General features: G+C 39.7%; 1 protein-coding gene across 4 annotated transcripts in view; it reads left to right on the plus strand.

The window, feature by feature from the left end:
* The window catches only part of fndc3ba (fibronectin type III domain containing 3Ba), a 100,496-nt gene that overhangs the window by 21,176 nt on the left and 66,281 nt on the right, over positions 1-13,039 (plus strand). For 3 of the 4 annotated variants that reach the window (XM_004082165.5, XM_011490172.3, XM_020713392.3), the window contains exons 2-3: positions 2,661-2,806; positions 8,112-8,187. In XM_004082165.5, the coding sequence (XP_004082213.1) occupies positions 2,690-2,806; positions 8,112-8,187 (193 nt within the window). In that variant the 5' untranslated portion in view covers positions 2,661-2,689. Of the gene's footprint in view, positions 1-2,660; positions 2,807-7,461; positions 7,730-8,111; positions 8,188-13,039 lie in introns of those variants that run through there. The other variant, XM_078940856.1, reaches the window with a different exon arrangement.

A 13,039-nucleotide genomic window follows, 5' to 3' on the forward strand; every position in this document is an offset into this window, starting at 1 on the left:
ATCAGTCATTCTTACTTTACCAATACAGATTCAGGTAATTGGTTACCAAGTGTCAATAAATCACATGACAAAGCTGAAGTACATAAAGACTATGTAAATAGACATAACATCATTTCAAAAGTCATAATAACATATGCAGATCAAGTGACAAAAACATGGGCAAATTATGTTATTAGAAAAAATATCGACATAAAACAGGATGATTAAAAAACGTGAAATGTATTTATTATTTATTTAATCCCTTTTTCTGCTGTCTGATTGACAGCTATCCTTCTGGTTTCAACAGAGTTTCTAAGTTCTCTGTGCTGTAATGTCTCCAGACAGTGTTTGTCATGGTCCTTGTTTTTCTGCAGGTCATATCAGTCTAGCTGAATTCGTGGAGGTCAGCAGGTCAGAACTCTGCTGAAAATCAGGATCCCTGTTAACTTTTAGAGAGAGCGCAGATCCCAGGTGCCATGATTTTCTTGAAATGATATTTGATTCTCATATTTATTACTGCATTTTCTTTGCGCAGAGAGTTCTGACCTGCAGACAACTTGACCTCATGATATTCAGCTACACTGATAACCGCTGCAGAAGGACAAGAACCTTGACAAACACCGTCTGCAGACATTACAGCACAGAGAACTTACAAACTATGTTAAAATCAGAAGGATTGCTGTCAATCAGACAGCAGAAGTGACACCAACCTGAAGAAAAAAATCAAGCGACAAGTGACAACGAAGACATCAGAAAAGCGCTCAAAGACCCGACCAGACCACGTTTTGAACTGGATGAGGAGATTAGAAGAGTCAGAAGGAACAACGAGACATCAGGGTTAGCATTCTGGAGAAACGAGTGGATGAGTTGGAACAAGCCAAGATGAAGAACGTGATCCTTTCTGGATTACAGATCCAACCCTGGGCAGAGGCTAGTGCTTCTGGATCCTATGCTAATGGGAACTTCAATGTTTCTGATCTTGTTGAGAGCAATGGTGAGTCGGTTACACACCAAATGGAATTGTTTTTCAAGTCTAACGGGATTTCCTTAAACTTAAATACCATCGAGACCTGCCACCAGCTACCCAGAAGAAAGGAGATGGATAAACCAGCAATCATCAGGTGTGAATCAAAATCACAAGCTAGCTCTAATGAAGAAAAGAAAAAATCTGAAAGGATCTGCAGTTTATTTGAATGACCATCTGACCATGTGATTCTCAAGCGGCAAAATAAAATTCAAAACACTTGACGCTGCAGAGTATTCATTAAACCACTCGGTCCAAAGGACCAGTCCAAGGTTCTGGTTGTCAACTACTTGCAAGACTTGAGAAGTGTTTGATCACAGACATCTGAGCACAGAAGATGACGGTGCTAGTGTTGGACAGCTGCCATGATGCTTCCGCTGCCTTTGACCTAGAACTGGAAACATGAGTCCCAAAGGAAAAGGAGTGATCGGTCACAGAAGGTCTTCGACATAATGCCGATGCAAAACATCTCATTTGAAATCCACAGTAGATGAGAATTGATTGAAAAATGCTTGAGAACACGACAGCCGATTTTTTTCTTTATAACAAAAATGCTGGGTCATGGCACAGTATTCTCAGGGTGAAGTGGGTTCATTTAGACAAATGTGAATGAATTTTCCAGTAGTCCTTGCTTCAGAGGGGACTCATGATGACTGGGAAAGGGGGACGGTTCAGAAATTGGAGAGGTAGGGCTCCAGTTGGCGGTAGGATTCTTGGACTTAAGGGCGCCTAATGTGTGATGTGTTTGAATAATGGAGAAAAGGCATCACTTATACCCAATACTGTTTTGTGAATGTGCCTTTGTGCTGTAAAGCTGCTCTCTACGGCCTCCCAAGATCAGGAAGGCCAAACTAAAATGCAGTCAATTTCTCTTTACAATAATTCCCGTCTGCTTCTGTGCAGCAGTCCCAAACCAAGCAGCCCATGCACTCATCACTAGTTGGTTATAAATTATAACTTCCTTTCTTTCATTTCTTATCCACTCCTCAGTTTTTGCTGGTTTTAAAGGCAGAATATTCCTCATATTCATGTATTGAAGATGGTGTACATCTTTGATCTGAATTTTCCCCTTTCATCTGTTTTCTTTTAAATCATGGTGTGGCAAGTTAGATTTTCGGTATCAGTTCAAAATAATAGAAAACGAGGTGCACCCCAGATAATCCTGGAAAAATCTGGAATCAACTGCATCTTTAGCTCTCCATAAAGAATTGGTCTCTCTGTGTTTGCATTATTCAACAGCACTGTTAATAAATCTTTTCTCTTGAACTTTTTCACAGAATGTTTCAGCAGAAATATGTCTTGGATTTGATATAAATGGATCTAAATCTTGGGTGAAAACTGAATTACAGCAAAACTGGAAGCAAGCACATTCGATAGGAGCTCCATAACAATGCAAAGTGGTTTTCATGCTCTTATGAAGTGTAAAATAGATTTTGCTGTGACTAGACTGCACAGTAAACCCTCTTATTTTCTGCATATTTTCTGGTACATAATCATGTGAAATTGATTGTGGGACAGTTAAACATTTTAGGAAATAGAGATGGATCTATACTGGCTTTGTGTCAGTTGCAGGTTCACTTTATTTCACATAGATTTTACATAGATTAACTAAACAAAATGAATTCCTCAGTGACCAATACTTCCGTCTGTTTTCCAGGTAGGACAGTTCAGTGAATTTCTCCATGAATGTACGTCACAATGATGATGACAGACCAGATTCCACTGGACTTGCCTCCCCCTCCCCTCCTGAACGGGGAGGTTCCTCTCATGCCTCACATGGTTAATGGCGACGCCACGCAGCAGGTACGCAAATTTCTATCATCTGTCCTTCTACTAACAGTTGTGCTTAAATGAGGGGATAAACTAATAAAAATAAACTGTTAGGAGTCATTCATATGCATATAAATGTATCTGTCAAACCGAGGTACATTTTTAAGAAAAAATGGAAAACACGCATCTGTTTAAATATGTTTACTTGTCTGTTTGAGTATAATAGTCATAAATAGAATTCCCTCATAGATAATATATCAAACTCATTTGCACTATGCAAGTCGTTTTAGAACATATGCCATATCTACAAACACTGTTTAGTAAAAGTATTAGTAGGATTTTCAGTAGTTTGTGATATTAATTTAAGAAAGAAACAACAGATGGACAAACTCATGGTGACTATCATGAGCTAGGCCATTGACTGTATGTGAGAACTGGACAGAGTGGGTGTGACGTCACCCATAGAAAAGGGCTTACTTTCGACTCCAATATAATGAAACTAATTTAGTCGCCATTTTTTCGCAATGGGGATGCTGCCATGTTGGAGCCAGAAGTTGTCAGTAAGCAGTGGCTGGTTCAAGCCAATTGGAGTCATTGTTTCCATGACAACCACTCTAGCCAATAAGAAGTGAACTTGCTGCTACTACTTGAAACCAGGCTCGGAAGAATCTGTCAAATGCTTTGAATGATGTGAGACCATCTACTTTTATTGAGAAATCTGATTGGTCAGTTCATGGCTTGAATAACTTGCACTACAATAAAAATATAATAAAAAAATGAGCAAGAACATGTTAAAAGAAAGGTATCAAAGGGTTATTCTGAAAAATAGAATGACTGAGTATTAACTGCATATTTCTCATAAGAAGCCCAAGGGATTTTGGTTTCTTGGAGCCAGCGGGTACTTCCTGTTTGGAACTTTAAGTGGGCGGAGTCACACAGTCCAGTTCCCATATACAGTCAATGGTTTGCACGCAACAAGAAGTGGGTGTGGCTTTTTTTAAAGTCTTTTTTTCTTGAAATGGTGTTATTTGTTATACCCATTACATGACAATTGGCTTTGTTTAAAATAAAACCGTTTACATTCATAAGTATAACGTCCATTTCGATTTTTTCCTTTCAGTCTTGTCTCTCTACCTTTAACGGGCAAATATTTTCATCACTTTATTTTTACTTTCACCCTTCAGATCCCTTATCCTTAAATGATTAAAATATTTAGCTCTCTGAATCACAATAGATGATCAGAAAATGCCAATTGATGGGTTAATTCTGACACATTTAAAAACTGCAGCATTATTTTTTAACGTTCATGCCTTTTGATGCTAAACTCTCTGATGTATTCTGATTTTTTTTCTTTTCTTTAAACCTTCCCATATCTTGTTGTAGATTAATCTGTGCTGTGCAATAATAAATCACATTGTTCTGCATGTTCCTGTCTTAGTTTTTACTTCATGACATGCTTTGTGGGTTTTCTGCTGCAGGTTACAAAAACGCAAGCTTTTAAGGGGAGGAGTAAATCATTCAAACAAACAAACAAAAAGTAGAAAAACCTTTAGTAAAAGATACAGGTACTCTGGTACACACCGCTCAGTTGTAGAGACATGTTTCAAACGGCATTATTGACAAAATTCCTCCACTGATTGATCCCAAAATCCTTTGCTTGGAAAATAAAATAATGTGCTTGGTTTAGCAGAGCCAGCTGGATCCCCTTCAAAGAAGCAGACTCCACCCGAGCTCTGCACAGACAAAAATGAAGCGATCAATGTACTTAAACACATCCCACTCAAGTGACTGTGGTTTAATCTCTTTGTAGAAGGTACTTTTTTAATGCTATGTGCTTCTGCTAGATGAAGAAAGAAGATCCACATCACTTTTGGCCTGTTCCCCTCACACAGGAAGCTCAGTGGGAGTGTTATGGCTGCGACACATAACAGTTATGGGGTTTTTTGGCAGGCGTGCACAGCAGTTAGGGAGCTCTTTTTTTAACCAACCTGCAGTTTAAACTCTGTTCCCAGTGTGGAATCAAAGATTTGGACTGCCGATTATACAGATTAGCCCTAGCATCGGGGGTAAATTTGTGCGTATGTCCTGGTCTGTCATGCACATCAGCGACTGCCCGGGCACACATTAGCGTCTGTGTTGAGTCTGAAGACACACTGGTGTGTTTGTCAGCCTGCGTGTCAATCAGCTGTTTACCTGCCCACAGCTGTTTAACGGTCTTCTGCTAATACACAGAAGATAACAGGATAGGGACAAAAATAAATGCAAGAAATCTCAGTTGAAGGTTGTTTGGATTTTAGGATCTTTAGTTTAAATGGTATTTATGTGCGAAATAATGCACTGTAAACATTGATGTTCCTCTTTGAAAATGTTCAACTATTTATGAAGAAAGATTTAAACAAATTTACTTTGGGGTGGGTGTCAGCATGTGTGCTTGTTTGCCTCTGTGTGGTCCTGTGATGGACTGATGACCTGCAGCAGCTTCAACAGACCTCTTCGACCCTAAGCGGTGTGATAAGGGTCACCATGTGCTTGAACATGAAGGTCGCATCACGTCCAACATGGTCCAACAGGAGCCAATCCAGCTACTGTTGGGTGAAGGCGGGGTACATCCTCAACGGGTCGCCAGTTTGTTGCAGCCCCGCACATGCACACCAACATAGAGACACCAATTGAGCCATGAATCATGTTTTTTTTTACTGTGGAAGGAAGTATGAGTGTCTGGAGAACATGCACTCTCCACACAGAAAAGGTCCCAGTTGGGATTTGAACTAGACCCTTCATGCTGAGAGGTGCTAGCCACTGCTCCACTTTGCAGCCCTGGTTCCCTTCTTTTTGGTGAAATGTCAGTGAAACTCTAAAAAGAATAAAAGAAAAAATGGGCTGAAGTTGAAGTTCTAAAGAAGTAACTTTCATTGAAAATCAAAAAATGTGAACATAAAGGATTTTCACTTTTAAAGGCAGATCAAGAAAAAAATCTTTTTCTGTCATTTATATGTGGGGGGAATAAAAATACGTTTTTAGTAATTTTATTTTTGAGGCAAAGTATTCATACCTCAAAGTAATTTTCTCTTAAAAAAATCAAAGATGTTCTTTCTTTATTATTTATTATTTTTGATCATGATTGCCTTTTTTAAACAACGTCAAAGAAAAGATGGCTTCACCAAAAAGCATTATTTGTATATTTTACATGAACAATTTTTGCTTTAATATATCCTATTCCTAACCCTAACACGTTTTTCATCATGCTGTTTTCCACTGTGTACATTTAGAAAGCATCCTAAAATCACAACGCAGCAGTGTGTCATTGTCCAAAAATAGGGTTAAACAGACAGGAAGTCTGATGATACTAAATGTTTTACTTCTGAAACTCATTATACTGGACCTAAAGTTGATCTGCAGGCTAAGAAATGAAAAGGTGCTGAAAGGGATAAACGCCCTTTGTGTGTCCCCAACTTAACTGCCTTGTATAATGACCAGATAAACACCCAGGCGACAGTGGCGATTTCTTTAAGACTGCAAGGGAAGCTCGGCTTCCCTTATAATGTCACAAAATTAATGGTCAAATATGTACTATTGTATTAACATTTTATTGACTAAAAATGCGTTAGAAAACATTCATCTCAAAGACGAGTTCGTTCAGAATCAGTTACATGTAGCAGGTCGGCTGACTCGATTTCCTTCTCATACATTCCTGCAGCATCACAGTGCATTTCCCTATAGAAGCCCAGTGTCCATCGACTTCAATGGGGCTGCTTTGAACGTTTTTTTTCAGCGCTTTGAAACTAGACGGTCATTGGATAAACGCTGCAATTATGTCCCGCCCACGGATGGTCAGCGTCTCTGGGGGTGAATGGGGAGTGGGCTGGCCCGGACTCCGAGCTTCTGCGTGATGATTGGAGGGTCTGTCGAAAGACTACATCTCCATTTGACTGACAGCGATTCTGTACTATAAGGAATCCATGAAGCTATTCGCGCTCAGTCCCATCGCGGATTTCTCAAGTTCAGTCGAAATAAAAACTGCTGCAACCTATTTCTTTGATATTTGCTTGGGGAAATTGCTTGATTTTTCAAAATAAACAATTTTATGATGTAGGCCGAAAATGAGCTCCCCCCTCTCTGACAGACCAGTAGCCACCACTGGTAGGCGACTATCGATAGTTCTGGGAACTCTCCCTAAAACAATCATCATCATGTTCAGGAGGGATTTCCCGTCAGATGTTTGTCCCAAAAATACATTTTGTTTTTGCCAATTTTAGTTAAGCCTGATTTAAAGCTGGTGTATCTAGGGGCGTATTCAGACTGGAACAGTTCATTGGTCAGGACCGGATCCCATCTTCGAAAGATGGGTTTGAGTGCGGTTCCTGGTCCTGGACCAGGGTCCGCTTGGGTGTATTTAGAATGAAGATTTGTTCGGGATCATCGGAGGAAACAAACTCTGGTTCACTTTAAGTGAGCCAAATGTATCCAATCTGAATACACCTTTGAGGTTCTGATATCTTGATAGTCAAAATGTATTGTATGCCTGTAGTATAAGAGATGTTTAGACCATTAAAAGCTTCTAAATATTTAAAAATAATTAATATCTAAACATATTTTATTTACAGACGACAGGGTTTTTGGATGAGCACATGGTACGATGTAAGGGTGTAGCCAGTCCTTGGGTCACCCTGTACTATACTGGGGTTCCCATAGCAACAGCAGCCGCTGCAGCAGACAGAGCAGGAAGTATGTGTGAGTGTGTGTGTCTGAAGGAGAGGAGCGGGTTAGTGCTGAGAAAAGAGATGATGCAGAGGGTACAGGAAGAACGCAGGACATGAGGCTTTTCCAACGGCACACCTGTGGAGCGTAAACAGAAGCGTGCTTGTGTGTGTGTGCATGCATGCAATGGAGGGTCACCTGTTTCATGTCTACAGCCACGTGTACACTCTTAACAGTCTGTACGCTCAGAATATGACGGTAGGCTGCATCCGTGTTGTCTTCAGCCTCACTCAGCAGAAACCCTAAGGAAGCGATGTCATGCATTTTATGTGCTTGCTCATCTGTCTGTTACTTGTGTTTTTCCTCGCTGTGTCTACAGTTTTCTTCTTTTCAGTACAGCTAAAGGAGAAAAGCTGTCATCAAGGCTCGTGACAGCTCTCATCAGCAGCTTTTCATGATCTGATTTGTGTTCCTGTTTTTAGATCCAAAGGTTGTTGTGTCAGTTTTGAAAAGTGATGCTCAACAGAAGTTGCTAATTTTTCTAATTGATAAAAAACATCTTCAAAGGAAATCTATTGTCATTCAACGATTGTGCAACGATTCCGATATTTTGCTTACTGTGTGTTTTGTGTCGGCACAGGTGATTCTGGTGCAGGTGAATCCTGGGGAGACGTTTACCATTCGAGGGGAGGATGGTTCACTGCAGTGCATCCAGGGTCAGTTCTGCATTTCATTGCTGTAATCTCTCTCCATGATATGTAGATGCAATATGAAAAATTCTCAAAGCTTTTCCATCATTGTGCTTGTTGAGCTGTCACTCTCCTCTTTACTACTGTCTCGTGTCAAGTTTTCTTCTTTTCAGACAAGTTTGGCCAAAGTTGATTTTTAGAGCACAACATGATCACACAAAAGCACACACAGTATATAATAGTATAAAATTAGTGTGTTTTTTGGACACATAGAAAACTGTACCCACACTTTCTTACTTTTATTAGGGTTGAAAAATGAAAGTTTCTGGAACCCAATTAGTTCATTATGTCACCACTTAGGTGGTTTGTTACTTTTTTGATAATAATATTAACAATAATAATTTTATGTATTAAGCAGGTTATATTTAACAAAATGTAAGTGACAATTTAAAATAATTCATTGTCATGAAAGCAATAGTTGTGTTCACAGTCTGAAACACTAATTTTGACCTTTTGAGTATATTCATTATAACCCATAGCAACTGTAAGAACACATTTTTATTAACTTCATGTCTTGATAAATAGAAGCTCTTAACTGAAATGGGGTCGTGGCCTTTTCAATGACAAGTGATCATTGAATCTTTAGCTGCACAACAGCCTCAGTGACAGAGTTACAGCTGCTGGGCTTGTATGAACCTGTGCTTGAACTCTTTTTGAAGGATTGGGGTTTGGTGGGGTCATACCTGGCCCAAATGGAAGCGCACTGGGGACTATGGTCTATAGGGTGAGAGGTCGACCTCTTATCACATGAGGAATGTATGCCCCTACCCCTTACCTGTATGTAACGTTGAAATAAAACTGAAATAAAATCAAGCCCCATCAAAAACCAAAAGGATAGAAATGGCAATTTTGTTCTTAATACGGCAACCATTTTTGTCTGGTTTGGTTACAAAATATTTGCCAAAATAAAAGCTTTTAGAATTTTTCTCAAATGTATTGGCCCTGAATACATTTTTTAAATTGCATTGTCATTGCTGTTTTTTTTTTTCTATTAAACAATCTTGGAATCTGTAATAAAGAATTGTTCAATCACCAAATATTTCCTCCGCTGCATATTTAGTTGTACAACTCCCCATTGGAGTAAATAGGTGAAATCTGAAATCTAAAAGTTTTTTTTGAGTCATTTTTACAACTGTCTATAAGAATTATTTTGTTGCAGCAAAGCAAATAGGAAAGTGCGGAGGAATTCCCTGCCTCCAAGGTGCTAATGATTGCATTTTAAAAGTACCGGTAGGTCTTGGGTAAAGGTGAAGCAGGAGAGGCTGATTCCACGTTGAGTTTCCACGATTACCATTCCCATAGGCCAGCATAATGACTATGGTTCTTTGCTATTACGTTTAACACAGTAGCAGGAAAGCCAAGCCACTTCAATTGTTTTTTAGCAGATCCATTTTTGTAATGCTACTCTTAAAATATAAATAAATATGAAAATCTATAACTGTGCACAAACACAATTATAACCATAAACGCCATGACTTAAATAAAGCAATATTAATTTAACTTTTGTATTAAATATTTTAGTGTCCACAAAAACCCTCCTGTAATTCGAAAAACATTGATGTCAGTTTTCCCTGAACAGATTTACACTACATTTGACATCCATTTTTTAACAAATATTTTATTAAATGGAGGCATTAATCATAAAGCCTCAGTCAAATCTTAAACTTCATGCTAAAAATTCAAATCACTCTTCATAGTCTACATAATCCTTCAAAACAGTCATTCTGCAAAGAAAGGGTAAAGGAAAGAGGTGAGTTGGCTCTCAGGGGTTGCAATCTTAAAATTCAAAGTCAACAGTTGAGAGAAATGCTCGACTCTAGAGTAGCCAGAGCAAGAACAGACGGGAAATGCACGCCACTCAGGCGCTCCCGAAGACACTGAAGTGGCAGTAATGTGGGATTTCCCCAAACTTTTCTGGATTTGCCTCATGTTGATGATGTCAGAGAATGAAAGCTGCAACTCAGAAAGCTTGAAAGGGCGTCTTTGTTCCCCCCACAATCGCCTTACCTCTGTGGTTTTCTTCTTTCAGTCCCTTCTCTGGGGTTAAGATAAAGCCGTTTGGCTCTGACACAGACTGCCAGCCTCTTGTAAAAAGCATCCCTTAACTGTGCAGCAAATTATATTATATTTGTTTTCTGTCTGCCCGCAACGTAATTCAATTTTTACCCTAAAAGAGAAGCATTGCTTTAGGCAGATCTTCATGTGTAGATAATTCCAGATGGAAACAGGATGGATGGATTCAAAGGTGCACGGATAAGATAATAGACATGAAGGAGTTGTAAAACAATGGCACAAAGGCAATATGGTTAATGCGTAGTCAATACACGAGAGACACCAGACACCAGTTTGGAAAAAAAAAAGAGATAGTATTGACGCAGTTAGGGTTCGGTGGTTGTTTATTTGTGCGGCTGCATGTGTACACTTGCCTGCGGTATTCAGTATTAAAGGCTCAGTGTCTGCATGCTCTCTCAATGCTCCTTACTAGAGCTGAGGACACTTGCTTGGAGGGAAGCTGGACGGCCAGGGGTCATATCTGAACTCAGATGTTATTGGCGTGGAGACTCACACAAGCAGCGCTTCTATCCTCCGCCGGAGGAGGTCACCGGGTTTAATGAGAGGTGGAGTGTGGCAGCGCTTTGAAGAGTCTCTCCTTTAACTGACTTGCCGTGATTTCGGAGACCTCAGAGCGACTTGTTTGCACAAGCTTGTGTACTGGAGCGCCTGCATGTGTGTGTTTGCACTGCAGTGTACCAAGGTGCAAGTTTGTGTGACTTTCCAGAGACCTCAGAGCACAGCCAGTGACCAGTTTTTATATAAAGTAACCTCTGTTTAGCTACTGCTCTGCGGTGCATGCATGCAAGCATGCATACACATACAGTACTTAGACTGAAGACGTCAAAACCTCAACAGTTTAGGATGATTCTTCTGCTTTCTCCAAATTTTCTACCAATTTGCCATTTTTTTCTTACTTTTCTGGTGTTCTGGTTACCTACCTATTTACCCTCATCATGAATTTTTTTTTAAAGTAGGGTTGTATTTAGCATATTAGGCCTGAGGCACCCTTTAACGGTGGACACAGCAATGCCCAGGTCACCAGGTCTTAATGGTGATTTATGCTTCGGCATTGATTCGCTCAGGATCTTCCTGTTCTTCCTTTTTCTGCTCCCTTTTTTGTTTTTCCAAATGCTGAAGTTTGTTTCTTGCTGAGCTCCTAATGTTTGCACCACATTGTGAAAAGTATTTGCAAAAGCGTTTCCAAAATGTTTTGCGGGGGACCTCAGTTTTTTTTGTGTCATCTCCTAGGGAATTTGTAACATTTTGTAATCACTAAAACTGGGACATTGTTATTGCAGACGTCTCAGATCTGTTTTTAATCCATCTCAAACTTTTCTCTATTGGTTTCATGAGTCAGAAAGTGTGAAAACTTGAGCTTTGTGTGGGCATTTGGTTAAATTAAAAACAAAATTTGACTGATTAAAACATTCCTGGTGCACAAGTGTCATGCATGAGACATGTCCTCTCCAGCTGCTTTTTTTTTTAAATGTACACATTATTCAATGCATATCAGTTAACATGACTTTTTACTGATGTCTACGGTGTAAATTAGTTGTTACATCATCATGGAGAATTTATGCAGGCATCTGTAGTGGTATCACTGCACCATGCCTCAAAATTGTCCAAACAGATCATTTATTTCTCGACATTTTTGATTTTGTAAAGTGTTACGCAGAAGGGATAACCCAATAATGCAGATATCTGATATTCAATTCAATTCAATTCAATTTTATTTGTATAGCCCAAAATCACAACAACAGTCGTCTCGATGGGCTTCGAAGTAAAACATGAACTCAAAAGGATCACAAATACAAAGAGTTCAATGGGAAAATACTAAAAATGAACTAACAAACTGACTAAGCTATACTGGCATCCCTGCCCTTAGACCCCCCTTCGCGGTAAGGAAAAACTCCCAAAAAAAAAAACGGATTCCAGAAAAAACAAAGAAACCTCAGGGGTGCCCACATGAAGGAGGGATCCTCCCCCAGGACGGACAGGCGATTTACCAGAACTCTTAGAGAAGAATTAACTTATCTAAATCTACAACTACATATATAAAGTCCAGCAGACGCGCTTCATCCAGCCGTGGTTGGGGGGACAGTCAAAGGCGCGAGTCGACAGGAACCACAGCCAGGTGTAGGAGCAGGAGCAGAGACGAGGTACTCGGTCAGGTACAGAGCAGAGACGAGCCAGAGATGAGCCAGAGGCAGGATCCACAGCCAGGTGAAGGAGCAGGAGCAAAGGCGAGGTACACGGTCAGGAACTGGAGCACGGATGAGCCAACTGGAGTCTGGAAGCACTCCCACTCCCCAGGAGGGGAGAGGAAAAGAGGGACAATACATGAATCGCACTGTACCAAACAGAGCCATTGAGTACTAAATGATTAATAATGATCAAGAATGGAGAAGAGAGGAAGGGCAGAAGTAGAAGAGAAAAGAGGACAGAACCCCGGAGCACCATAGTTACCCCAGCTTCAACTTCTAGCAGCCTTTTAAAACAAATAGTTACTATTAAGTTTAATTTAAACAAATTAACATTAAGTTAAATAATCTCTGAATACCAACTAGTCTGATATGTATGTATTGGATTCATAAATGTAGATTTTGCTCAGATAGCTGATAGTTTTCCGCTTGTGTCCATTGTTATCTGTTATATGTTGTAGTTTCTTCCTTGCAAAGTACAGAGAACAGCAGCAAATGTTTATTTGCAGACATATTCATTTCCATATAATCGAAGGTATGACAATCGATGGTACCATGTCTTC

This window comes from Oryzias latipes, chromosome 22 (assembly GCF_053564925.1).
Source record: "Oryzias latipes strain Hd-rR chromosome 22, Olatipes_Hd-rR_3.1".
In the NCBI taxonomy this organism is placed as follows: Eukaryota; Metazoa; Chordata; class Actinopteri; order Beloniformes; family Adrianichthyidae; genus Oryzias; species Oryzias latipes.